Here is a 26,335-nt window from a genome sequence, read left to right on the forward strand (position 1 = left end):
CTTTGATAATCTATTACCTTCGTAGCCTCTGCCAGAATCCACTGGATTGACCTTGTTGAAGCCAGCACCTCGTCTCCAGACCTGCATCTTCTCTCATCACACTTGTCAAGATCTTGCTTTGGAAGCAATCAATCATGTTAACATATTTTCGTCTCGTAATAAATGAGTCACAAAAACAGGTCCGTTTCAAGAGGTTCAAATTGATTTAAAATGAGGCCACACGTTTCTCAGTTATTGCACAAAGCAATAGAATTTTTTTTATCTGTAATCTAACAATAACAAAGTTGTTCAAATTATTCTACTCCCAGTTTTAGTGCTGCATTTTTAACTGTAATCCATCAAGATTTCATCTTCTGTAAATAAACCCTTTGGTGCTTTTCAGTTTTGTGTAAGTAATAATCCATCAAAATTAAGTTTACATAACATTAACTTAAAATATAAATTACCAAAATAAAACATTGATCACTGTAATCAGTTACAAATTTAAAGATTGCTAAATTTTGTGATATTTCCAGATTGTGACATGATGTATATTTGATCGAAATCAGTTCAAAACCAAGACAAAACTGAAAGTATTTTAAAAGTAAAACTGACTCATAAAAATTATCATAGAGAAGCCTGTGCTTGTAAAAAGTAACACTGAAAATAAACTTATCATAAGCACATTTTAACACTTTCAAACAAAAGAAATGTTGTATAAATGTTCTTAATCTTGATGCTTTAGGCGTTTAGCAGATGCACGTAGGTCCACAATAGTGAAGTTATCATGTGTAGGAAGGAACTACAGGTGCTGGTTTACACCGAAGATAGACACAAAAAGCTGGAGTAACTCAGCAGGACAGGCAGCATAAGTCATCAAATTGGACTCATGATCTGGAGCCCTCGACTTATGACAAGAATTACGACCATGGAATATAAATTTGGTTAATTAAATAAATGTAATGAATAATGTAAGTATCAGTAATGAGGATTCATGAAATTATCCAACTGCTGTACAAATACGATTGTTTCACTAATATCTTTCTGCGAAGCGCAGAGCATGCATTCTGTGTTTGTGTGATAGTTCATGACATGATGGTGCAGTGGTAGAGTTGCTGCCTTACAGCGCTTTCAGCGCCAGAGATCCGGGTTTGATCCCGACTGCAGGTGCTGTCTACAGAGTTTGTACGTTCTCCCCATGACCGCGTGGGTTTTCTCGGAGATCTTCAGGGATGAGGGAATGGGATGGGGAGGGGGGGGGAGGAAGCGCATGTCAGAATATGTTTACCTGCATCTAACTGTGAGAGAGGTGCAGAGAGGGGCGCAGAGAGGGGGGCGCAGTGAGAGGGGGGGCAGCGAGATTGCTTAAGTCAGGGAGCGTCTGTACCTAACCAAATGTGACGTCAGATAGAACTGAAGTCAATGGGCATCAAGGACAACTCAAGTGGTTGGGGGTCATAGTTTGTCAAAAGGAAGATGATTGTGGTTGTTGTAGGTCAAATATCCCAGTCCCAGGGAAGCATCTCCCAAACTTGCAACACTTCCACGTAGAAAGACAAGGACCTCTGGTGCATGGAAACACCACTATCTGCATTTTCCCCTCCAAATCACATACCATCCCAACACAGAAATAAGGGTGGCACAGGGGCACAAGAGAACCAGGTTCAATTGAGTACGGGTGCTGTCTGTATGGAGTTTGCACGTTCTCCCTGTGACCGTGTGAGTTTTCCCCGGGTGCTCCGGTTTCCTGCCACGTTCCAAAGGCGTGCAGGTTTGTAGGTTAATTTGGCTTCTGTAAATTGTCCCTAGTGTGTTGGATAGAACTGGTGTATGGGTGATCATTGGTCGGCGCGGACTCGGTGGGCTGAAGGGCCTGTTTCCATGTTGTATCTCTAAACTAAACAATAAATTGCCTTGCCTTTATCGTCACTGGGTTTAAATCTGTAAACTCTCTCCCAACAGTTCAGTGGGGGCACTTTGAGCAGAGGGACTGCAACGGATCAAATTAAAATGGGAAATTAAGGATGGCCAATAAATGTTGACATTTCCAGCGATGCCCAGATGCCAAAAAAAAAGCAAATAAAAGCTCCTCCAGAAAAAATATAGCAAAGGTTAGATACAAACACTCGAGTATTGCACTGATAGGTAACAGAGATATGTAAAGTATCCTACCAAGTCTTTTATTTATATTGAATCACCTTTTGTTCCAAGAATTAATTAAACGTGTAAAGGACTGCTGCACAAGGTGGTAATTAGACAATTTAAACTGAGCCAGGGTTTGGTCTAGTTGAAACTGCATTTGAGATCCTGATAACATTTCAAAGCATCATAAAATGCTTCCTGTGGTAATAGTCTCCGGCTGGTGTTCAACCAAGTTTAATTCCGAAAAGGTGACAATGCATTTTCTTCAGCCCCATGACAGAAAGGTCACCACCCAAAACAAACTCAGACGACAGCCACTCACCTGCAGTAAGGAGTTGGTTGAGTACAGGTTTGACCCGGATCGAGCTGGCCAGGATTCAGGCAAAAAAAAGCCTTTGCAGCAGATCTGGGATCTCTGCACTTGTGAACTCACGGTGGGGCAATGAAAGAGAAACAAAGGCATAATTATCCCCTCCAGTCAATTCCAGTTGAACCATCAAAGAGGAACTTTGCTCAGTCCCAGCTTCAATAACTCTGCGCTGTTCTCAGCAGTTTTGCAACGGTTTGAGTTTGAAGATGAAAAGGCAATAAGCATCTAACTACTTCATCTGGCAGGTTTGTTGGTGACAAGAGAAAACGTGACTGGCAATAAAAACATAGGCAAAGGATACTGAACTCCTATTTCACCCATCAGATTCTCACAATCTGAACTAAAAGGATGATGGAAGCAAATAGAGTAGCAACTTTCAAAATGGAGATGGGCAAATATTTGCAGAGGAATATTTCAAGGTAAGGAGAATAAAGCAGGAAAGTGGGACTATTCAGACATCCCCATGAAAGAGTATCATGTGCATAAAGAACAAATGGCCTTTGGTTAAGTTCAATCTAAACGTGATAATGACAAAAATGTGTAAGGGAGAGAAAGCTATTTATTATTCAATTATCAAAAGTGAGAGTGGCTTTCAATGGTTTTATAAAGTGGAGCAGCAGTTTACAATCCACATAATTCACATGGTGAGGAATCAGAATGTGAACCCACCTCTTATCCCATCACATTGGTGACAAAGTCTTTATCAATAAAAGTATTGTTCCTGACTGCCATTTCAATGACCTTGGCCCCCAATGTTGGCATGACTGGCATCCAAGCCATTTTAATTGTTAAATGAATAAATCTTTAATTTTTCACGTTATGATCACATATGTGCACAGTTCAAAAGGTTCCTTTGTAGCTCTGTACCCGAAGGTAAACATATTGAAGATCACAAGGAAACGAGATAAGATGTACTGATATTAAATAGAGACGAAATAGAAATAATGACACAAAGAGCTAGAGTAACTCAGCAGGTTAGGCAGCATCGCTGGAGAACATGGATAGGTGATGTTTCGGGATCCTTCGTCAGACTGAAAGAAAAAACAAAAGTGGGATAACACAGAACTAGTGTGAACTGGTGATCGATGGTCAGCGTGGACTCGGTGGGGCCGAAGGGTCTGTTTCCATGCTGCATCTTTCAATCAATCAAATGCAGCCTGTCCCTTGTGTTTGGGCCTTTGAACAGTTTGCGCACAACTGCATTGGCTGATGGGCGCATGCACGTTTCCCACAAACCAGCAACCACCACTGGAAAAAATACAAAGGGGCACACAGCTCTCAGAGATGTCTAGACCCTTGGAGCACACCATCCAGTCTTGTCCAAAGCAGCAAGCTGCCAGACACCTGAGAATGTTCTAATTATATTGCATATTCAGCAGAGTGAAATGTCATAAGAAGGATCAGAAGTGCTTCAGCAAATAAATAATTGGAAACCAAAGAAGGTAAGGTTACAGGGAGCATCGCAGTAGAGTTGAGAACTCCAGAGAAGTTTAAGGAAAGAATTCTGCAACTGAAGAACTATTCCAAGTATGTTCAATGCAAAGATGCACATTCTCATAAACGATTACACTCTAAGATACTTTTTTTTAACATAAATGAATTATTTTATTTCTCGATGACAAGAAGATATAATGTAACCGCTCCCATTCATTACCCAATAATCACAAGTCACATCATGTCAGTAACCCTCAACCATTTTACTTGGCTCTTTATAGTATCATGCAGGTTTGCCTTTCCGCCCTGCATGGTTTTGGTGAGGTGATATCATCCTTCCCTTTTCTTGCTCAGCCAATGTTGATGTGGGGTTGTGAGAAGGGACACTGTCACTCCCTCTCCCCAAAGTAATTTACCATGGGTAAAGTGATTTCAGTTGGGAGAACAGACATCCCACAACGTGTATTAACACAAAGTTGCTTGAAACATCCTCCGTAGCATTTTCTCAACATTTGGTCTCTTTGTACTTGTTTCCCTATTGCCACTTTAGGAGGCTATGACTCTTTGGGTTCCCTCTGATGCCACTCTTATGGTTCATTTTCAGTCACCCAAGCTGAGGAGCTACTTGGGATCATTCTGATCTAGATACCATCCTCCAACGGCCCACATTCAAGGATCAACATGTCTCTGGCACTGCATCGTGTGCTTTTGCCAAAAGCTAGTGATTATGGAACTGTTCAATTCCCTCCTCCCTAACCCAGTGATCAAGGCACTTGCAATATTTACCAAACCTGCCCTTTTCAATATGTCTGGAGATTGTGCGTGGAACACACTAAGATACTTCGTGCCAAGAACCTTAGCGCAGAGAGTCTACCACACCAGGACGTAAGACTCTTGGCAATCGGTCTGCGAGCCGCTCCGAATGATGGTCTTCCTCAGTAAGATTGAAACAGACTGTGTTTGTGCACAGTGTGCCCAGAATATCACTGCACCCATGCAGCTGTTGGTCAGTACTGGATACTCCTCATGGCTGCGATTGTACTAGTCAGTCTCCGGGGGAGCCCCTTCGCTGCTTGTCTGAATTCCTCGGGCTTTGCTTTCAAGGCTGTCGCGATCTGCTGCAGAGCTCGGGATGGCTGCAGGCCCAGGGCATCCATTACATTGCTGAGGTAATCTGGCAACAGGAAGATAATGGAAGAAGATTGATCGCAATGCAACGTCAAGGCAGAAAAGAGCAAAGGAGAGGATGACTTAAATAATGAGTTAAAATTATATTAGCCTTACAGTTTATAAACTTCTTGGAGAGTGGAAAGTATGCAGCGCAAAAGTTGTGGTTAGGATGTACATGATTCTTGTTGTCAGTACAGTGAAAATATTAAGGCAAAATACTTAGTGCTGGAAGAAATAAGGAAAGTTTTGAAAATGTTTCCTATTCAGGGTGGAGAGGCAAGTGCAGGAGAATGGGACGACATTCTTCAAATACCCAACACAGCACAAGGGGCAAAATGGCCACTTGCTCTGCAATAATGAAGTAACCACTAAAACACAAATACTTTGCATTGTTTGCATTACACTCACCAATATCTGTGACAAGCTGCTTGGTTGCATGTGGAGTAAGCTCTGAGATCTGCAGAATGGATTCACAGTAAGTATGCATTGTTGCCCTGGCGATGGAGCCCAGCCAGTAGTCAGCCATGTTGTCCAGTTCTGGTACCTCATCTCCTAGGAGGGATTTGAAGCACATAAACTGAGCAGACTGACAAATGTATTTTCACTGTGCCTCGATAAACATGACAATAAACTAAACTCAAATGTAATGATGTAAACTGTAAAACCCACGTGAATTTTAGGCTACTGTGTACATTTATTGCAAATTGGTCTGAATCCCAAAATACTGGCAACCTCACATACCTCTCCCCAAATACTTACCCAAAGTGGATAATGAGCAAATGACTTTGATTTGATCATTTAGCTAATCTACTGAAATCTCTGGATCAAACAGGAGCATGTTTCTTCTGCAGTTACAGTAAGTTCTCTCAAACTTGCTCCACCATTCAAAGTGATCATGGCAGATCTGGACCTGAACTTACTGACTTTGCTCCTTATCCCTTTACTTTCCCAGCCCTCCTTACCTTGCTCTGGAGGGTATGGAAGCTTTCCGGAATGCAGTGCCAGCTCAAGTGCCGGATCCTCCTGTGTTACAAAGGGCTCCAGGTGCAGAGGGAGGGACATGATATACTGCCCAATCTGGGAACAAAAGTACACACTATCAAGCACTGTAACCAAAGGCACTAGATTGGTAACCTTTTTGTGATGTCAATTGGGGGATAAATATTTTAATAGACAATAGACAATGGACAATAGATGCAGGAGTAGGCCATTTGGCCCTTCGAGCCAGCACCACCATTCAATGTGATCATGGCTGATCATTCTCAATCAGTACCCCGTTCCTGCCTTCTCCCCATACCCCTGACTCTGCTATCCTTAAGTGCTCTATCTAGCTCTCTCTTGAATGCATTCAGAGAATTGGCCTCCACTGCCTTCTGAGGCAATGAATTTCACAGATTTACACCTATATGATCAATTATGTCTCACCCAAAAGATGTGACCACACAGCAACACCTCCTACTAGTTTACCAAGTTATCAGATGAGGTTTTTGTTCTCAAATCTAACGATGTTTGACCTGATGCTACAACCTCTGACAGAGATAATCGTACTACTGATATAGAGTTGCAGTTGACCCCTGATGGCGAAGCATTAGACATCTGCTTTAGCAGGGTAACCTCCAGTTTATTTATAAACCTAGTACGGATTAATGCTAAAGCACAATGGGCTGATCAGGTTTTGAAAGAGGTAGGTCACCATTTCAGATAAGAAATTACACGGTCATAAGGAATAGGAGTAGAATTAGGCCATTCGGCCCATCAAGTCTACTCGGCCATTCAATTATGGCTGATCTATCTCTCCCTCCTAACCCCATTCTCCTACCTTCTCCCCTTAACATCTGACACCCGATGTTATCAAGAATCAAGAATCTATCTATCTCTGCCTCTCCCGATCCAAAACACCTCCAGAGATGCTGTCTGATCTACTGAGTTCTTCCAGCATGTACGTTCCAGCATCTGCAGTCTATTTGACCTATTTTCATCAGAGCTCTAATTTCCACAAAACAATTCCATAGTTTTAGATGTTAACATCCAACATTCTCATGTACTCTTCCCATCTCCCTCCTTTATGCCTCTACCATCTTGTGTTGTCAAACTCAACAAACTGGTGCAAACAATCACATAATCTCAGTATTTCTCAAGCCTATCTCACTAATCATATCAGAGACACCCCTACCTGCGAGATACCTCCAAACTGACGTGTAAGTATGGGTCAAAATACATGAAGTCCCCACCTCACAACGTTGTCAGAGTATTTTCATAATTCCGACTGGAGTTCAAGAAAGTGACTCACCGTTAGCTTTTTACGCTGCAGCTAAGAATAAACAATAAATGCTGGCCTTGCCAGCAATTGATAAAACACTTCCTTTGTTTTGTTGCAAAGACTCCAGTCCGATTGAAGGCAGAAACAAGACAGAAAAGACGAGAGAAAACAATTGTTTGAGAAAATTGAGATCCTTACATTGCTGATGTATTCAAGGGGAGCAAGGCTGAATGTTGGAAGATCTTCAGTCAGCGTCTCTCCCATTGTTCCCGTATTCCAGGTCTTTACAGAAGATGAAGAATAATTAGGACTAGTGTGAGAGACAGAGCAACTAAACACGGTGCAATGGAATCGTAGCCCCCCAACCAAACCCTTCAAACTAGTAGGAACAAATTACATGGGGTTTTTCTGCCTCCTATGAGTTTGCCATTCAGTTACGTGACTCGGTGTTAATCAACAATGCCTAAACAGAGAGATAAGCTGGTATTTGAAATGTTAACTCCTTCAAGTGACACCATGAATCTTAACAGACCCAATGGATCATGTCTCCTTCAGAGAGGCGACTTATTGGCCTGAACTATTTTGATGACTAGGCTTCCTCCGAAAACATAATTACGTCCAGGGCTGAACTGAAAATGAGCCGCCTAGCGCTTCACAGAAGCAGATTTAAGATGGGTGACATCCCAGTCTGGATTGCCCAGAGAGTACCTAGTGCCGGGCACTGCCAGACCAACACTGACCAAGTTCTATTGCTTCAAAAGCAGTACAGCATGCAGAATGAAACCATCCCATGCACCACTATAATCAGAAGTGCAGAACTAAATTTCTAAAGTTTCATGAAATGATCTGGAAGTGTCATTGTAATACTTCACTTTTGAGGAATGAATTCAGTTTCGCAATCCAAAAATAAAACACTTTTTCAAGTGAATTTTAGGTTTATATATCTATCAATAAATATGGGGCGGCACAGTAGTAGAGTTGCTGCTGCCTTACAGCATCTGACCCGGGTTTGTTCCTGACTATGGGTGGTCTGTATGAAATTTGTACGTTCTCCCTGTGAGCGCGTAGTTTTCTCTGGGTGCTCCAGTTTCCTCCCAGGACATATAGGTTTGTAGGCTAATTGGATTCTGAAAATGATCCCTAGTGTATAGAATAGTGCTGGTGTACGGGTGATTGCTGGTGGGCGAGGACTCAGTGGGCCGAACGGCCTGTTTTCATGCTGTATCTCTAAACTAAAGTAAATCTAAGGGAAGGAAATAGACATGAAGGGCAAATGAATATGACACATCAAAGTTTCACCAGAAATCAGCTTGAATTATTGCCTTCATTTCTTTCCCCGTAAACGCTGCCACATGTGCTGAACATCTCTGGGGTTTCTAATTTAGGAAGTTGGACCCCAACAGGGCAAACCATGATTACAATCATAGATACCAATCACCTCACCCAATTGAGGAGTGAGAGATCAGCATCAATGGGTTGAACAGTTCTCCGCTCCCATCTCACCTCCATCCTAGGGACCTGTGCGAGCTGCTGCTTGATGCGGAGGAACACAGAGTCAAAGGCCAGCTGATGTGCCTGTTGGTTGAGCCGGCCAACAGCTGTTCGAGGCTCCGACAGCAGGTTAAAGTTTCCTGTTCCTTTTTCCTGCAAAGTAGGGGAGAAACTTGGCATGACCACTTGACCACAGGAAGTGCACATTTAACCTTCTTAAAGACAATTGATCTGCCTTCGATTGCATTCTCTTCCGTTCTGCTCTGCAGTCTTACCTTCAATGTGTAGAGCATTTCCAACAGACTTGCGTATTCACTCGGATTTCCCTTCAGTAAGTAATTATATTCTTGCCAGGGATTCTTAGCGGAGGATTTTTTGTCAGAGCAGCTTGTTTCTTGTATACCGGTCAAGCTACGTGGACTGTACGATTCCGATAAATATTTCCCTGCAGTGGAGAGTATTCTGCAACAGAGATTTCAGAGGAATGGAAAATGGCTCACAACCTAGCTTAAATCCGTCAATCAAAAATGATGTTGGGAATAATATTTATGGCCCATTTCACAACATTCAAATAAAGAACAATGAAATAACCACTGGGTATTGGAAGATTTCTGCCTCTGTTTATGTCTACATTAACTTCAAATATGAATTCCATTCACCTTACATGTTTTATTAAACAATCTTCTTTCAAAAAATTCACAGATTTTAATTTAATAGGAATGGATCGGGTAAACGCACAGGGACTCTTAGGAATAGATCGGGTAAACTCACAGAGTGTCTTGCCCAGAGTAGGGAAATCGAGAACCAGAGGACATAGGTTTAAGGTGAGGGGGGAATAATTTAATAGGAACCTGAGGGGTAACTTTTTGGTTTACACAAAGGGTGGTGGGTGTATGGAACAAGCTGCCGAAAAAAGGTAGCTGAGGCAGGCACTATCGAAACGTTTAAGAAACATTTAGATAGGTACATGAATAGGATAGTGTAGGAAGGAACTGCAGATGCTAGTTTAAACCGAAGACAGACAAAAAAGCTGGAGTAACTGACAGGCAGCATCTCTGGAGAGAAGGAATGAGTGAAGTTTCGGGTTGAGACCCTTCTTCAGACCCAAAACGTCACCCATTCCTTCTTTCCAGAGATGCTACCTGTCCCGCTGAGTTACTCCAGCGTTTTGTGTCTATCATGGATAAGATTGGTTTAGAGGGAATTGGGCCAAACACAGGCAAGTGGGACTAGTGTAGATGGGGCAGGTTGGTCGGTGTGGGCAAGTTGGGCCGATGAGCCTGCTTCCACGCTGTTTGACTCTATGCCTAATAGTTTGTGCTAAGAAAATTCCACATTCTAATGGAACGTTACGAAAAAAATTTTTTATCTGTAGATTATATGGCAGCATTCCCACTTTCAAGTCATAAATATTATGTGTTCAAACCCAATTGCAGAGATTTGACCTGGCTGATTCATTGTTAGTGTATTGAGGGAATGCTGAACTGTCAGAAGTGCAAATTTTAGTGACCACAAAACGACCTGTGGACCCGTGGGATCCAAACCTCTCCTGCGGGCCCGGCAAACCTCCCCCAACTGACGACCCGTCGACCCGTTGCCCGCCGGGGAGTCTCCCCCGGGGCCAGGGGCAGGCGAGGGGGAAGAGGAAAGGGGAGAAGGAGCCACTCACACTGGCCCCGGGTGGATAGCAGCAGGAGAGCGGCCGCAAGGCGCTGCCGCTTGTTCGTCCTGCTGGCGGCCATTTTCTTTGACCCTCTGCCGCCGCACTGCACCACGGGAGGAAGGTCAGGCGCAGGGCACGCCGGGACGTGCTTCGGTCCACCCGGCGCTGCTGCGCGGGGGGGGGGGAGCACACTTATTAAAGTTTATTAAGTTAATTACTTTTTAAATGTAACAAAACTTGATCAACGCACACCGCAGGCGAATGGTGAGTAAGGTGGGCCTGAAATTTTTGCGTGTACCGTTTTGGCTGTATTTCGGGAACTCACATACATACGTACAAGACGAGTGTTTTAGTAATATATACTTGTTATTGAAACGGATCAGTATCATACTTTATATGTGACCACTTGCTACATGTAAACTGATGGTCATGAAAGTAGTGGCAATTCTTTGTAAGTATTTCAATAGTTCAGTGGCCTGGACCGAGTAAGGCACTGGGATGAAGTAACACAACGTGACACACACCGCAGCATTACCTCTCTATAACCAGCCATGCTATCATAATAGTGCCACTTCCTCCACATCAGATGCACTGGCTTCCTTCCCACCCCTGTAACTAGAGTCACTGTGGTAATAGACCCTTAGTTGCCCATAATGGAAATACACATGAACTGCTCACAACTGGAATTCTCTGCCACAGAAGGCAGTGGAGGCCAATTCTCTGAATACATTCAAGAAAGAGTTAGATAGAGCTCTTAATAGCGGAATCAGGGGGTATGGGGAGAAGGCAGGAACGGGGTACTGATTGAGAATGATCAGCCATGATCAGATTGAATGGCAGTGCTGGCTCGAAGGGCCGAATGGACTCCTCCTGCACCTATTGTCTATTGTCTAACTGACCTGTTCGACAGCTGCTGTTCAAAGTCTCCAAACTGTCGCAATAGTTCGCCGCAGGTTGCTATAATTCTAAAATTTAAAATGATGCAATTAGGAAAAAAAGAGAACAAAATATCAGATAGCAATCACAGAAAGTGTTCACACCAATAATACATGTAGCCTACTGTGAGAGTGGAAAGAGCTTCCAATATATTTGGGACAAATATCAATACCAGTAATTGTAGCAGATCTCTCCCCCTCTGTTGCACAGCCATTCCACTACAGGGCCAGTCAGCAGTGAACTGCAAAGACTGATCACATCCCCTTGCAGCAAAAACATGGAAAATGTGTGCTTGGGGTATATACTGAACGATACTATGATACTGAATGATTCAATTACTTTTTAGATCGGAGGAGTAAAAAGGAGTGAACAGGTAGTGGAGAGGAAAATGGAACCAAAAAAAAACTATGAATGCTAGAAATCTGAAATAAAACAGAAAATCTAGAAGCATTCAGGCGGTAGCAAAACATTGCAGATGCTGAATGGGCAAGATCAGCCGATGCTGGAAATTGCCACTTTTTAAAGGCAACGTTACATTGCTAGTGTGTAGGAAGGAACTGCAGATGCTGGTTTAAACCGAAGATAAACACAAAATGCTGGAGTAACTCAGCGGGACAGGCAGCATCTCTCGAGAGAAGGAATGGGTGACGTTTCGGGTCGAGACCCTCCTTCAGACTCATTGATAGTTTTAGTCTGCACGTTATTAAATATTTCCTCTCTTTTCTCTAACCCTCCCCTTTCACGTTGCTTAAAAACCCTCCCTGCCTCCGTATTTTATCCAGTTGTTGTGCAGGGTCCCTGACACAAAACCTTGACTCTACTACCCTTCTATCATAAGTTGATATAAAATTTGATCCCAGCAGTGAGGCATTAAGCTGGCGGGGGTGGGGCTAGGGAAGGTGAAAAAGGATGAGAGGGGATCTTATCGAAACATATAAGATTATTAAGGGGTTGGACACGTTAGAGGCAGGAAACATGTTCCCAATGTTGGGGGAGTCCAGAACCAGGGGCCACAGTTTAAGAATAAGGGGTAGGCCATTTAGAACGGAGATGAGGAAAAACTTTTTCAGTCAGAGTAGTAAATCTGTGGAATTCACTGCCTCAGAAGGCAGTGGAGGCCAATTCTCTAAATGCATTCAAGAGAGAGCTAGATAGAGCTCTTAAGGATAGCAGAGTCAGGGGGTATGGGGAGAAGGCAGGAACGGGGTTCTGATTGAGAATGATCAGCCATGATCACATTGAGTGGTGGTGCTGGCTCGAAGGGCCGAATGGCCTACTACTGCACCTATTGTCTATTGTCTATTGAAAGGAACGTTATAATGAAGGCTCACTTTCAGGCACAACTTAATTACATTGACAATCTGATGAGAGGAGAGTTGCACGTTGGCACATAGTCTCCCAGTCAGGAATATGAATAAAGCTGCATTGCCAGCAAGGAGCTGGAAATGCAGTAATGGAGTGAGGTGAGATTGCAAGTGTAACTCCAGTTCTCTTTGGCTCTCTGGATCATCACCTGATAGAGTTTTGGAAGGCAGTCCAGTCTTCCAGGAACAAGGATCCATTGAAAATTTCCTCCAGTTTGCATTTCTTGCGGATGGACTGTAGAGTACTGGCGAAGTCAGCAACATACCTAGAGCAGAGTGAAACATCAGCCAAGAGCAGACCACAAAACAGCTGTACTCCAATCACGTAACACGGGGGATCCCGCATTATAACGTCCTCACCATACTACATACGCTAATCCAGATAGTCAGCACACATTTTGTCCCATATGACTACATCACCAGATGGAACAACGTCGTTAATACTATTATGTGGGGACGAGTAGTGTGATGATCCAAGTGCTTACTCCATGTGAATGTAAAATTGATGGGTAAAAATCAGAGAACAGCACTGGAGCAAAGCAACACAGAGAAAGATGCAGCAGTAATCCCCTGGGTATCCAGTCTGAATTCTGAGTACTGGAAAGACTGCCACAAGGAATAAAAGTGCATGCTGAAGTGTGTAATGTAGCATCCAACACAGAAAAGCGATGTTTAAAAAGCAACCGGCAACCATACCATAATGCATCCAATACAACTATGGATGAGAGAGCAATGCATGGTCACCATATGACAAGGTAATACATGGTCACTGGACAGCAGAGTTACCAGTGGTCATCGGTTAGCAGAGCAATGTGTGGTCATAAGAAAACAGAAGGGAACTCACTTTGAGAAGAGACCCTTGAGAGCTTTAAGCAAGCCACAAAATGCAAGCCCATCAGTCAATTTCACACATCTATCCATTCCGCTCCCAGCCAGGCTGAAGACTTTATTTACCGACTGACTGAGCTCCTGTACAGAGTCAATCAGCTCTCCACGCTCCTAAACAAAAAGGCACACAAAAGGGAGTCATTAGCAAAGCAAGATACACTCGCAAGCTTGTTACTACATTGGAGGCCGGCACAGTGGCACACCAGTAGAGTTGTTGCCTTACAATGCCAGAGACCCGGGTTCGATCCTGACTACGGTGCAGTCCGCACCGTGATTGCACGTCCTCCTTGTGACTGTGTGGGTTTTCTCCAGGTGCTCCAATTTCCTCTCACACGCCCAAGAAGTATAGGTTTGTGAGCTGGTTGGCTTCTGTAAAGTGTAGATTGTCCCTAGTGTGTAGGATAGCACTAGTGTATGGAGTGATCGCTGGTCGGCAAGGACTCGAAGGACCTGTTTCCACGCTGTATCTCTAAAGTATAAAGTAAAGGATTGGAACACGTTCTAATGAAGGAGCGTTCTTTCAAACCAGCACTTGTGTTGTACAAAGGGACCTAAACCGGTTCTGTTCTAATCTATATCATTGCAAACCCTACTATACTGATCATTCCTTTCCTCTCAAATTGCAAAAAGCTCACCCAACCTGCCTTTCCGCCAAGCACTCCATCAAGATGAAAGGCTCATGCTGTTCCTAATCTGCTCCTCACAGAGACAGTGCCGTGCCCTAATGTTAACACTTGGTCAATGTAACCCTGAGGCTTTCATTGTAACATAAGAAAAATGAAAGCCTCTCGGGACCACGGACACACAGCCGATACAAAAACTTGTATTGGTTTATTATTGTCAATATCTACTGAGAAAAAACACGTTTTGCATGTTATCGAGGTAAATCAAACCATACAGGAAATGAAAAAGTGAAAATTATAAAACGAGTGCAGAATATAGTTTACAGCTAAAAAGAAAGTGCAAATTAAAATAAAATTCAAGGGCCACAACAAGATTGGGAATTACATCCTGAGCATATGAAGAGTCCGTTCAAGAGTCCGCAACAGAGGGCAAGAAGCTATTCTTGCATCTGGTGGTACATACTTTCAAGCTTTTCTATCTTCTGTCCTGCAGACCAGCCATAGGGGAGAAGAGGGAAGGACCAGGGTGTGAGTAGTCCGTGATTATGTTGGCTGCATGAAGTACAGATGAAGTAAATGAATGGTGAGGCTGGTTTGTGAGATGGACTGGGTTGCGTTCACGATTATCTGCAATTTCATGGAGCAAGCTGCTATGCATCCTGATACGATACTTCCTATGATGCATGTGCAGAAATTGGGAAGAATTTAAACATTGGAGACATGCCACGTTTCCTTAACCTTCTGAATAAGCAGAGGCGCTGGTGTCCTTTCTAATCAATGTGGTTGGACCAGGACAAACAGTTCTTAATTTTCACACCAGATACAGACTGAGTTGACGACCAGCTCCTTTGTTGTCCTAAGACAGAGGGAGAGGCTGTTGTCTTGACACCAATGCTCTCTACCTCTTTCCTGCACACTTGTCTCATCATTGTTTCAGTTCTGGCTCTTTATGGTGGTGTCATCTACAAACATGTAAATGGAGTTAGAAAATCATTTGGCCACACAGTTGTAAGTGTAGAGGTTGTACAGTAGGGACTGTGAACGCAACATTGTGGGGCATCGACCGGCGTTGAGAATTAACATGGGGAGTGTTTTGTCAACTATCCTGATTGCAGTCCATGGGTCCGGAAGTGAAGGATCCAGTTGCAGAAGGTTTGCTGAGACCTAGGAAATTGGAGGCACGTTTGGTGGATATGATCGTTTTGAAAGCAGAGCTGTAGTCAATAAATAGGAGTTTGACATATAGGTGTCCTTGTTGTCCGCATATTCCAGGATTGAGTGCAAGGAGATGCCATCAGCCGTTGATCTGTTATGGCTGCAGGCAAATCACAGTGGATGTGGGTTGCTGGGGAGGCTGGAATTGATGTGTGCCCTGTCCAGCTTTGCAATATAAAATCTACACTACAATATTATAATTATGCATTCAGTCAGAAAGACTGGCATTGCTGAATACAACGCATAGTGGATACGTCCAATCTTTTCCAGTATATATTTACCAACTAAATTAAATGGATGTTATTCCTCGTAGATTCTAGATTAAATATTGCAATGAATGAAAAAAAACCTCATAAAGGCTGAGGTTGTTCAGCATATCAATACTCCTCCTCCTTTCTTTCTTTCTTGGCCCATTTTGATCATGCACCCTTTCCCCTTGTGCACCATTCCTTTGTCTATAACACCCCCTCCCTGCGCCCCCGCCCCACTGCCAGCAGAATGCAGTACAGATCTTACCAGAGGGATTGCACTGATCTGGATGAGCAGGTTTGAGCCCTCGAGGTCACCATATTGCAGCTGATATGGCACATAAGGACTATGGATAGCTGCAACCAATTCTGCAACTTTCACCAGGTTGGTTTCACCTACAAATCAATGAAAATTAAGCATAGTAACTTTAAAGACTTGCAACAATTGCTAGAACCTGAAATCTGTGCCAATGCCTTGTCATGTTAGTTTTGCCCTTAACTTTGTGAGCAAGACCCAAATTGTGTTAAATTCACCAGCCTGACTGGAAGGAAATCCCAAAGGCGTGCAGGTTGGTTGGTCAATTGGCCACTGTAAAATTACCCCAGGAGGCGATGGTAGAATCTGGGAAATGTTGATGGGAATGTGGGGAGAATAAAACTGGATTAGTGTCAGCACAGTGTGAAGGGCTTGATGGTTAGTGTGGACTGAGTGTGCTGAAAGGTCCGTTTCCATGCTCTACAATTTTGTTTATTTTAGTTGAGAGATACAGCATGGAAACAGGCCCTTCGGCCCACCGAGTCCAAATCGACCAGGGATCCCCGTACACTAGCAGTATCCGACACACTAGGAACAATTTTCAATTTTTAACGAAGCCAAATTAACCTACAAAACCTGTTCGTCTTTGGAGTGTGGGAGGAAACTGGAGCACCTGGGGAAACCCCACGAGGTCACAGACAGCACCCGTAGTCAGGATCGAACCCGGGTCTCTGGCGTTGTAAGGCAGCAAATCCACCGCTGCCCCACCTGGACCATAGGAAGTCAGAAAAGCCGGTGGCTAATATCACTGTGAAGATTCAGTCTTTATAATCCTCCTTTCTCTTTTACACTCACGCCAGGCCACAATTTCCAATTTGGAGTTTACCGTAACAAAATGGAAGCTATTATCTAGAGTGTTTGTAACAAGCTGCTTCATCTCAGAATGACAGACCAACTATTTGCGATTGAGGCAAGTAACATTTTCTTAACTCAAAGAACAAATAACTCTTTGGAATCCTCAGCCTGAGAGAGAGTTGATAGACATTAGTTGAGTACATTCAAGGGTCAGTGGTAGATTTGCGGAACTTTAGGAATCAAAGGATGAGGCAACTGGGCAGCAAATTGGAATTGAAGTAGATAACAAACCATGACCACACTGAATGGCTGATCAGACTCAAGGGAGTGAATGTGCCTACTCTCCTTTCTTTATCCTGATTTATACCAAAGGAATGGCTTTTCCAGCCCACGTTCCTGGTGGTCTTTTAGCTCCAAGTACAAACTTAGCTAGTGCTATACCCTGTATAAATATCCTCCATCATCTCTGCTATTTCTTCCTTCCGCTGTGCCAACATACCCAGGTGTGGTAACATTGCAGCCTCCAGACCCTTGGCAAAGTGAACGGTGCTGTTATGGAGATCCAGCAGCACGTGCAGCTTGTCCTCCTGGCTCGCCTTCTCTATCGCTGTGCTGAGGCAGACAGGGATTGATGGAACGATGGCCCCCAGCGTTTGAATCTGCAGCACTGTAACAATCTCGTAAGGGTTCCTGAAGACCTGCTCAACAGAAAGATTTAGGCACTGGTAACAAAATCAGCATCCAAAACAAGGACAGAAAACAAATTTGCAAGAGCAAATGATTACAAAGAAATGTAAATAGTTAATTCAGTGTAAAATCTTTAGTCAGATAATTGTCACAAGATCATAAGGACTAGGAGTCAAATTAGGCCATTTAGCCCATCAAGTTTACTCCGCCATTCAATCATGGTTGATCTATCTCTCCCTCCTAACCCCATTCTCCTGCCTTCTCCCCATAACCTCTGACACCTTGTGGGTGATAATATTAAATAACAAAACAATTTTGGATAATTATAATAGCTTATACTATTTATAACAAGTGTGACACTGAAAATTCATTTAGCTCAAGTAGTCTGTGCTGGGTTTATGATGACTGAAGAGGTCTCATTGTCTAGGTTGAGCAATACATCCTTCGATTCCTTTCTCACTCACATAATTATCTACCTTCCTCTTCAAAGCAACCCCTTTGCTTGACCGAGTATTTTTTTGTGGTATTTAGTGCGTTTTGGATACCATGCCAACGGCTTCTGTGCTCAACGTCTTTTGCCAATTACAAGTTCATACATCATGGCTCAGCGGGTAAACTTTGAGCCTCCAAATCGGCAGGTTGAGTGTTCAAGCCTCTCTCCAGGGGCTTGAGGACATTATTGTATATGACCCTCCAAACAAAAGGTACTATATCTCTGATTATCCTTAACGAAACGGGGACTAAAGTAATTGGCAGCTAATGCTATTTAAATGGACTTTCACAAACATTTGATAAAGTTCCCCGCAACAAAGTATTAAGCAAGTTCAATAGGAAAATAGTCTGAAGAAGGGTCTCGACTCAAAACGTCACCCATTCCTTCTCTCCAGAGATGCTGCCTGACCCGCTGAGTTACTCCAGCATTTTGTGATACCTTGAGCAAGTTCAAGGCACTGAAGCCAATTTACTGAGAGTAGACAAAAGGCACCGGTTTACAAATAATAAAAAAGACAAGGTGCTGGAGTAACTCAGGCAGCATCTCTGGAGAACACGGATAGCCAATTTACTGAGCTGGGTAAGACATTGTCTGAGCAACAAGAAACAGTTAGGACTTAAACACGCAGGAAATGATAAAAGGACTTGCAAAGGATTGGGACTCCTTACAGAGGATTGGGACTCTTTTAAAGAGCAACAAAAGTTAACTAAAAAGGCAATACGGGGAGAAAAGATGAGGTACGAGGGTAAACTAGCCAATAATATAAAGGAGGATAGCAAAAGTTTTTTTTAGGTATGTGAAGAGGAAAAAAATAGTCAAGGCAAATGTGGGTCCCTTGAAGACAGAAGCAGGGGAATTTATTATGGGGAACAAAGAAATGGCAGACGAGTTAAACCGTTACTTTGGATCTGTGTTTACTGAGGAGGATACACACAATCTCCCAAATGTTCTAGGGGCCGGAGAAGTTAGGGTGATGGAGGAACTGAAGGAAATCCACATTAGGCAGGAAATGGTTTTGGGTAGACTGATGGGACAGAAGGCTGATAAATCCCCAGGGCCTGATGGTCTGCATCCCAGGGTACTTAAGGAGGTGGCTCTAGAAATAGTGGAAGCATTGGAGATCATTTTTCAATGTTCTATAGATTCAGGATCAGTTCCTGTGGATTGGAGGATAGCAAATGTTATCCCACTTTTTAAGAAAGGAGGGAGAGAGAAAACGGGTAATTATAGACCAGTTAGTCTGACATCAGTGGTGGGGAAGATGCTGGAGTCAATTATAAAAGACGAAATTGCTGAGCATTTGGATAGCAGTATCATTCCGAGTCAGCATGGATTTACGAAGGGGAAATCATGCTTGACAAATCTACTGGAATTTTTTGAGCATGTAACTAGGAAAATTGACAGGGGAGAGTCAGTGGATGTGGTGTACCTCGACTTTCAGAAAGCCTTCGACAAGGTCCCACATAGGAGATTAGTGGGCAAAATTAGAGCACATGGTATTGGGGGTAGGGTACTGACATGGATAGAAAATTGGTTGACAGACAGAAAGCAAAGAGTGGGGATAAATGGGTCCCTTTCGGAATGGCAGGCAGTGACCAGTGGGGTACCGCAAGGTTCGGTGCTGGGACCCCAGCTATTTACGATATACATTAATGACTTAGATGAAGGGATTAAAAGTACCATTAGCAAATTTGCAGATACTAAGCTGGGGGGTAGTGTGAATTGTGAGGAAGATGCAATAAGGCTGCAGGGTGACTTGGACAGGTTGTGTGAGTGGGCGGATACATGGCAGATGCAGTTTAATGTAGATAAGTGTGAGGTTATTCACTTTGGAAGTAAGAATAGAAAGGCAGATTATTATCTGAATGGTGTCAAGTTAGGAAGAGGGGATGTTCAACGAGATCTGGGTGTCCTAGTGCATCAGTCACTGAAAGGAAGCATGCAGGTACAGCAGGCAGTGAAGAAAGCCAATGGAATGTTGGCCTTCGTAACAAGAGGAGTTGAGTATAGGAGCAAAGAGGTCCTTCTACAGTTGTACCGGGCCCTGGTGAGACCGCACCTGGAGTACTGTGTGCAGTTTTGGTCTCCAAATTTGAGGAAGGATATTCTTGCTATTGAGGGCGTGCAGCGTAGGTTCACTAGGTTGATTCCCAGAATGGCGGGACTGTCATATGTTGAAAGGCTGGAGCAATTAGGCTTGTATACACTGGAATTTAGAAGGATGAGGGGGGATCTTATTGAAACATATAAGATAATTAGGGGATTGGACACATTAGAGGCAGGAAACATGTTACCAATGTTGGGGGAGTCCAGGACAAGGGGCCACAGTTTAAGAATAAGGGGTAGGCCATTTAGAACGGAGATGAGGAAGAACTTTTTCAGTCAGAGAGTGGTGAAGGTGTGGAATTCTCTGCCTCAGAAGGCAGTGGAGGCCAGTTCGTTGGATGCTTTCAAGAGAGAGCTGGATAGAGCTCTTAAGGATAGCGGAGTGAGGGGGTATGGGGAGAAGGCAGGAACGGGGTACTGATTGAGAGTGATCAGCCATGATCGCATTGAATGGCGGTGCTGGCTCGAAGGGCTGAATGGCCTACTCCTGCACCTATTGTCTATTGTCTAAAAGGAAAGTGAGTAAGAGTGATGTTCTATCTCATCATCTCAGTGTTGTGATAACACAAAAATGGAAAGCATTGTAAGCTGTGTTGATTTCCGGATTCAGACTCAGTCTGAAGTCCTTACCCGAAACGTCACCGATCCGTTTTCTCCAGGGATGCTGCATCTTTTTTTTTGATTTTCCCTTTGTTTAGATCATTCACCCAATCAAGTAGAGTTGTCTTGCAATTTACAAGACATGAGGGATGCAGAGGTTTGATCACTAAATTCTCATTCAAAACAGAGACCGATACATCACTGTTATTGATATTAAGGGAACTAAGGCATAGAGGGATCGTCATAAAACCTTCACTGCTGATATAGATCACCAGACATCACCTTGACACCGCCCACTCCTGCTTATTGTTGTTATGTTCCTATGTATGCTACACCTGTACCCATTTAGGATGCCAGGTTTCCATTCCATAGCACTATCAAACCAGATGGGATTTATTAGGATCTAACGGTTTTTCAGTCACATTTGCGGATAAATTATTTTTCTAAATTTATGCTCTTAACATTTAAAAAAAAAATTAAGTACAATGGCCGACAAGGTGACGTTTTATCCTTAGGGTGGCACAGCTGGTAGAACTGCTATCTCACATTGCCAGAGACCCGGGTTTAATCCTGTCCTCGGGTACTGTCTGTGTGCAGTGGGCACAGTTTCCCTGTGACCACACAGGTTTCCTCTGGGTGCTCCAGTTTCATCCCACATCCCAAAGATGTGCAGGTTTGTAGGTTAATTGGCCTCTATAAATCTCCCCTAGTGTGTAGAGAGTGGATGGGAAAGTGGGATAACATAGAACTAGTGTGAACAGGCGATCAATGGTCAGTGTGGACTCGGTGGGCCGAAGAGCCTAATTCCATGCTGTATCTTTAAACTAACACAATTTTTCACATCAATAGGCCTCTGAGTACCAACCCAGTATAGTAATTACAGTCTCATTACACCTCATTCATATATGTCGCTAAGCTACCCATTGCCTGATCTAGCTCCCCAAATTCCTTCTTTAAAACATTGTTGACTCGTGGGTCTGCCTGTTAATGGGTTAAAATCTTTCTACTTTCTTCTGATACACACTGTAATCCAGTTATTTTTACCTTGCCCCCCCCCCCCCCCCCCCCCCCCCCCCACTGGGACATTGTTTCAACAGGGACGTTAATTATTCATTTGTGCAGGAAAGACTTTTTCCACAAATGTAGAGTATTTAAAAATAGGAGTTTCTTCTCCAAAGGTTACCAGAGATAAAAGTGGGCCCGAGAGATGAATGAGGAGAAATTATAATAGGAAATAACGAAATAGATAATGAATTACAAGATACAAAATATTGATTCACGTAGAAAACATAACAGCAAAAGAAAAATAGTAATGAACCAAACGTTTGATGACACAGCAGAACACAGCTTATAATATTTATAAAAGAGGAAGCGTGGGGAAATTAAGGGGACTGAAAGCCAACAAATCACCTGGCCCTGATCTGTTCTAAAAGTGACAAGGGCAAAGAAAATAAAGGCATTAGACGTAAACTTTGATATTTAGGAAAAAAACTGCAGATGCTGGTTTAAATCGAAGGTAGACACAAAAAGCTGGAGTAACTCAGCGGGTCAGGCAGCATCTTGGGAGAGAAGGAATGGGTGACGTTTCGGGTCGAGGCCCTTCCTCAGACTGATGTCAGGGGAGGGGGCGGGACAAAGATAGAATGTAGTCGGAGACAGTAAGACTAGTGGGAGAACTGGAAAGGGGGACGGGATAGTGAGGGAAAGCAAGGCCTATCTGAAGTTAGAGAAGTCAATGTTCATTCCGCTGGGGTGTAAAAAGTGTGCTTTATTCCAAGTTCACTGGTGACACAAAGCTAGAAGCCAATATGAGTTTAACGAGAATGCAAAGAGTCTGCAAAGATATACAGACTGGTTAAACGAATGAGGAAGATGATAAGGTGGAAAATGAGGTGGGAATGAAGGATAAATTATAATTTTCAAATAATAAGAAACTTATCAAGATTGGAGACACAGGGAACTGTGGATGCCAACAAGGGTGCAGACTTACAAAAAACACTATCCCTCAACATTCCTTGGCAACACGTAACCTATTTGCTCTTAAAAGCTGCAGTGGTCAGCCTCGGTTCTCAAACATTTGATTCCTCTAATCTGTTTATATGAAATATTTCCCAACAACCACCCTCACTTTTAGTGAGAACAGTAAATTGGTGCATCCAGAATACTCTGTCATATCACTACAATATGACCTGCTGAGTTACTCCAGCATTTTGTGAATAAATCACTACGATAAAAGATCCTTCTGTTATGCCTTTCGTGATATCACAAAGCTAAAGTCAATTGGATGTTCGAAGTGTTGTTAGGCAGCAAACACGGCAGTCTATTTTCACTCAACTCTCTCACAGAATTATGCAACATCCGTTTTTTGTAGATGTTCCTTGAAAGATAGATATTGCTATAGATATTACTGGGGATAACTTGTATGCTCTTCTCCAAACTAGCACCATTTTACTGAGAGAGCAAACAGTGCAACACTCTCATATAGAAACATAGAAAATAGGTGCAGGAGTAGGCCATTCGGCCCTTCGAGCCATTCAATATGATCATGGTTGATCATCCAAAATCAGTACCCCGTTCTGCCTTTTCCCCCCATATCCCTCGATTCCTTTAGCCCTAAGAGCTAAATCTAACTCTCTCTTGAAAATATCCTTTGAATTGGCCTCCACTGCCTTCTGTGGCGGAGAGTTCCACAGATTCACAACTCGCTGGGTGAAAATGTTTTTCCTCATCTCAGTCCTAAATGGCCTACCCCTTATTCTTAAACTGTGACCCCTTATTCTGGACTCCCCCAACATCGGGAACATTTTTCCTGCATCTACCCTGTCCAATCCTCTATATATGTTTGTATAAGATCCCCTCTCATCCTTCTAAATTCCAGCGAATACAAGCCCAGTCAACCCATTCTTTCATCATACGTCAGTCCCGCCATCCCGTGAATTAACCCGGTGAACCTTCGCTGCACTCCCTCAATAGCAATAATGTCCTTCCTCAAATTAGACCAAAATTGCACACAATACTCCAGGTGCAGTCTCACCAGGCCCCTGTACAACTGCAGTGGGACCTCCTTGCTCCTAAACTCAAATCCTCTCACAATGAAGGCCAACATGCCATTGGCTTTCTTCACTGCCTGCCCTACCTGCATGCTTATTTACATGCTCTCACAGCAGAGTTATGCCCCAATGACTCAACTGGACTGCATGTTCAAGTCTCTGCAGCAGCTTTCAGAAGCAAGAGTGCCAATCATTGAGCCACAACTGACAACTGGTTTCTCCATTTTCCTTTCCATTTCTCTGTAAGGGCAGGAACTATAAAATGCTACAATGCCTTTTAATAAGGAAACAACACCACAGTTTTGATATGGCTGACTGCCCTAAAAAAGTTGCCTGCAGTTATGGAACACAGCATGCGAGATCCAGAGATATTTTACATGACATTTCACATTTATTGTTTTTTTAGACGCTACATCTTGGTGTTTAATCTGTTAACACAAAGTTATTCCTGGAAACTGATCAGAGATAAGGCAGAACATTTAATATGTTATAACAAGTCGTACTGGACTGGAGACTACAGCCTCTGGGAATCAATTAAAAAAAGGCAAGAGAAGTAAGTACTTTTTTAAGTGTTTGTGGTGATGGGGGGGGGGGGGGGGAAGGGAAGCAGTGGTGGTAAATATTTTCATCGAAGAATTATGTAAAAACCCCATGGAGTAGAAATGAAATCAGAAATCAAAAGCACATCAGATCTCTCTCTCCCACCTACTGCACCATGTTAGCAACTCACCGTTTCCCTTCGCTATCTCCACAACAATCTCCATTCCCCTATGTAAACATAGCACAAAAAGTAAGGAAATTTGTGTTTGGTAGATTATTTCTTTGTTGTAACAATGCTTCTTGGCAATACATCTTATATCGTTGGAAAGCCTGTTTATTTCCCTTTTAAATGGTGCCACATTTGTAAGGAACATGCATTTGTGGGATGAGCAGCAGAGCTGAGTATGTGGGTATCGCCCATGAAAAATCTGCCAAATCTTCTCTGCCAATGCCAAACAGCTTATTCTGCCATTGACTCTTGTTCGGTGTTGTTTGGTGGATTGGATGATTGAAGTCTGAAGAAACAAGACATATTGGCAATTTAACAATTTATTCATTTAATAAACAGGAGCCTCAGTAGCGTGTGGAAGAACCATACACAGCCACAACAGCCTGGCACCTCCTCCTCATGCTGGTCACCAGCCTGGTCACACACTGTTGTGGGATGGCATCCCATTCTTCAACCAGCATTTGTCGCAAGTCAGCCAACGTGGTTGTGTTGGTCACTCTGGCACGAATAGCACGCCCAAGCTGATCCCACAAGTGTTCAATGGGGTTGAGGTCAGGACTGCTGGCAGGCCATTCCATCCTCTCCACTCCCAAATTCTGGAGGTAGTCTCTGAGAAACCCTGCTCTGTGGGGGCGAGCATTGTCATCTTGGAGGATAGAGTTCGGTCCCAGACTGTGGAGATATGGGATTGCCACTGGTTGCAGAATCTCATCTCGATATCTCTCTGCATTGAGACAAGCCTCGTTTTTCCAGTGAGGGAGATGCCGCCCCACACCATCACACTGCCTCCACCAAAAGATGTTACTCTATCGGTGCAGCAATCAGCATAGCGTTCTCCGCGTCTTCTCCACACTTTGACCCTATGATCCAACTGCCGTAGGCAGAATCTGGACTCATCGCTGAACATAACGTTCCTCCACATGTTCAGGTTCCAGTGCACGTGTTGCCGACACCAGCGCAAACGGGCCTGACGGTGAAGGGCAGTCATGGCAGGCCTCCTGGCAGCCCTATGAGACCAGAGATTGGCTGCGTGCAGTCTGTTCCGAATTGTCTGGGCAGAGAGCCGTCGGCCATATCGTCCTGCAAACCTTGACTGCATATATGTAGAAGACAGCCTACGGTTCCTAAGTGCTGACAGGGTGAGGAAACGGTCTTCTTCGGGTGTCGTCTTCTTGGGACGCCCACTTCGCAGCCTGTCTCTGACATCCCCAGTTATATGGAACTTGGCCTTCACTTTGGAGATGGTACTAGGGCTCACTCCAAATAATGCCGCAACTTGGTTTTGCGGAACACCAGCTTGAAGTTGCCCTATCCAGATCGCACGGGCCCTATCCAGATCAGTCAAACGTGGCATGCCGATTCTTGGAGCAGACACCTACTGACCACTGTAGCAGGGCCCATGCTCACAGATGCTGCCAATCAGGTGCCAATCAGGCACCTGATTGTCAGCACCTGGTGGTACCAGAAGCTCAAAACAAGAGTCAATAGCAACAGCAGAATAAGCTGTTTGGCATTGGCAGAGAAGATTTGGCAAATTTTTCATGGGCGCAACCCATATACTCAGCTCTGCTGCTCACCCCACAAATGCATGTTCCTTACAAATGTGGCACCATTTAAAAGGGGAATAAACAGGCTTTCCAACGGTATAAGATTTATTGCCAAGAAGCATTGTTACAACAAAGAAATAATCTACCAAACACAAATTTCCTTACTTTTTGTGCTATGTTTATATACAA

At 43.5% G+C, this 26,335-nt stretch overlaps 1 protein-coding gene across 2 annotated transcripts in view; it reads right to left on the reverse strand.

The window, feature by feature from the left end:
* Positions 1-3,176: 3,176 nt before the first annotated feature.
* cog7 (component of oligomeric golgi complex 7) overlaps positions 3,177-26,335 on the reverse strand; it is a 41,994-nt gene continuing 18,835 nt past the window's right edge. The window contains exons 8-18 of one of the 2 annotated variants that reach the window (XM_078418486.1): positions 17,394-17,592; positions 16,052-16,179; positions 13,654-13,808; positions 12,959-13,075; positions 11,409-11,474; positions 9,122-9,308; positions 8,859-8,999; positions 7,554-7,637; positions 6,058-6,172; positions 5,504-5,644; positions 3,177-5,099 (exon numbers count right to left, since the gene is read on the reverse strand). In XM_078418486.1, the coding sequence (XP_078274612.1) occupies positions 4,933-5,099; positions 5,504-5,644; positions 6,058-6,172; positions 7,554-7,637; positions 8,859-8,999; positions 9,122-9,308; positions 11,409-11,474; positions 12,959-13,075; positions 13,654-13,808; positions 16,052-16,179; positions 17,394-17,592 (1,500 nt within the window). In that variant the 3' untranslated portion in view covers positions 3,177-4,932. Of the gene's footprint in view, positions 5,100-5,503; positions 5,648-6,057; positions 6,173-7,553; positions 7,638-8,858; positions 9,000-9,121; positions 9,309-11,408; positions 11,475-12,958; positions 13,076-13,653; positions 13,809-16,051; positions 16,180-17,393; positions 17,593-26,335 lie in introns of both variants that reach the window. The other variant, XM_078418485.1, reaches the window with a different exon arrangement.

The sequence above is a fragment of the Rhinoraja longicauda genome, chromosome 21, assembly GCF_053455715.1.
Source record: "Rhinoraja longicauda isolate Sanriku21f chromosome 21, sRhiLon1.1, whole genome shotgun sequence".
NCBI lineage: Eukaryota > Metazoa > Chordata > Chondrichthyes > Rajiformes > Arhynchobatidae > Rhinoraja > Rhinoraja longicauda.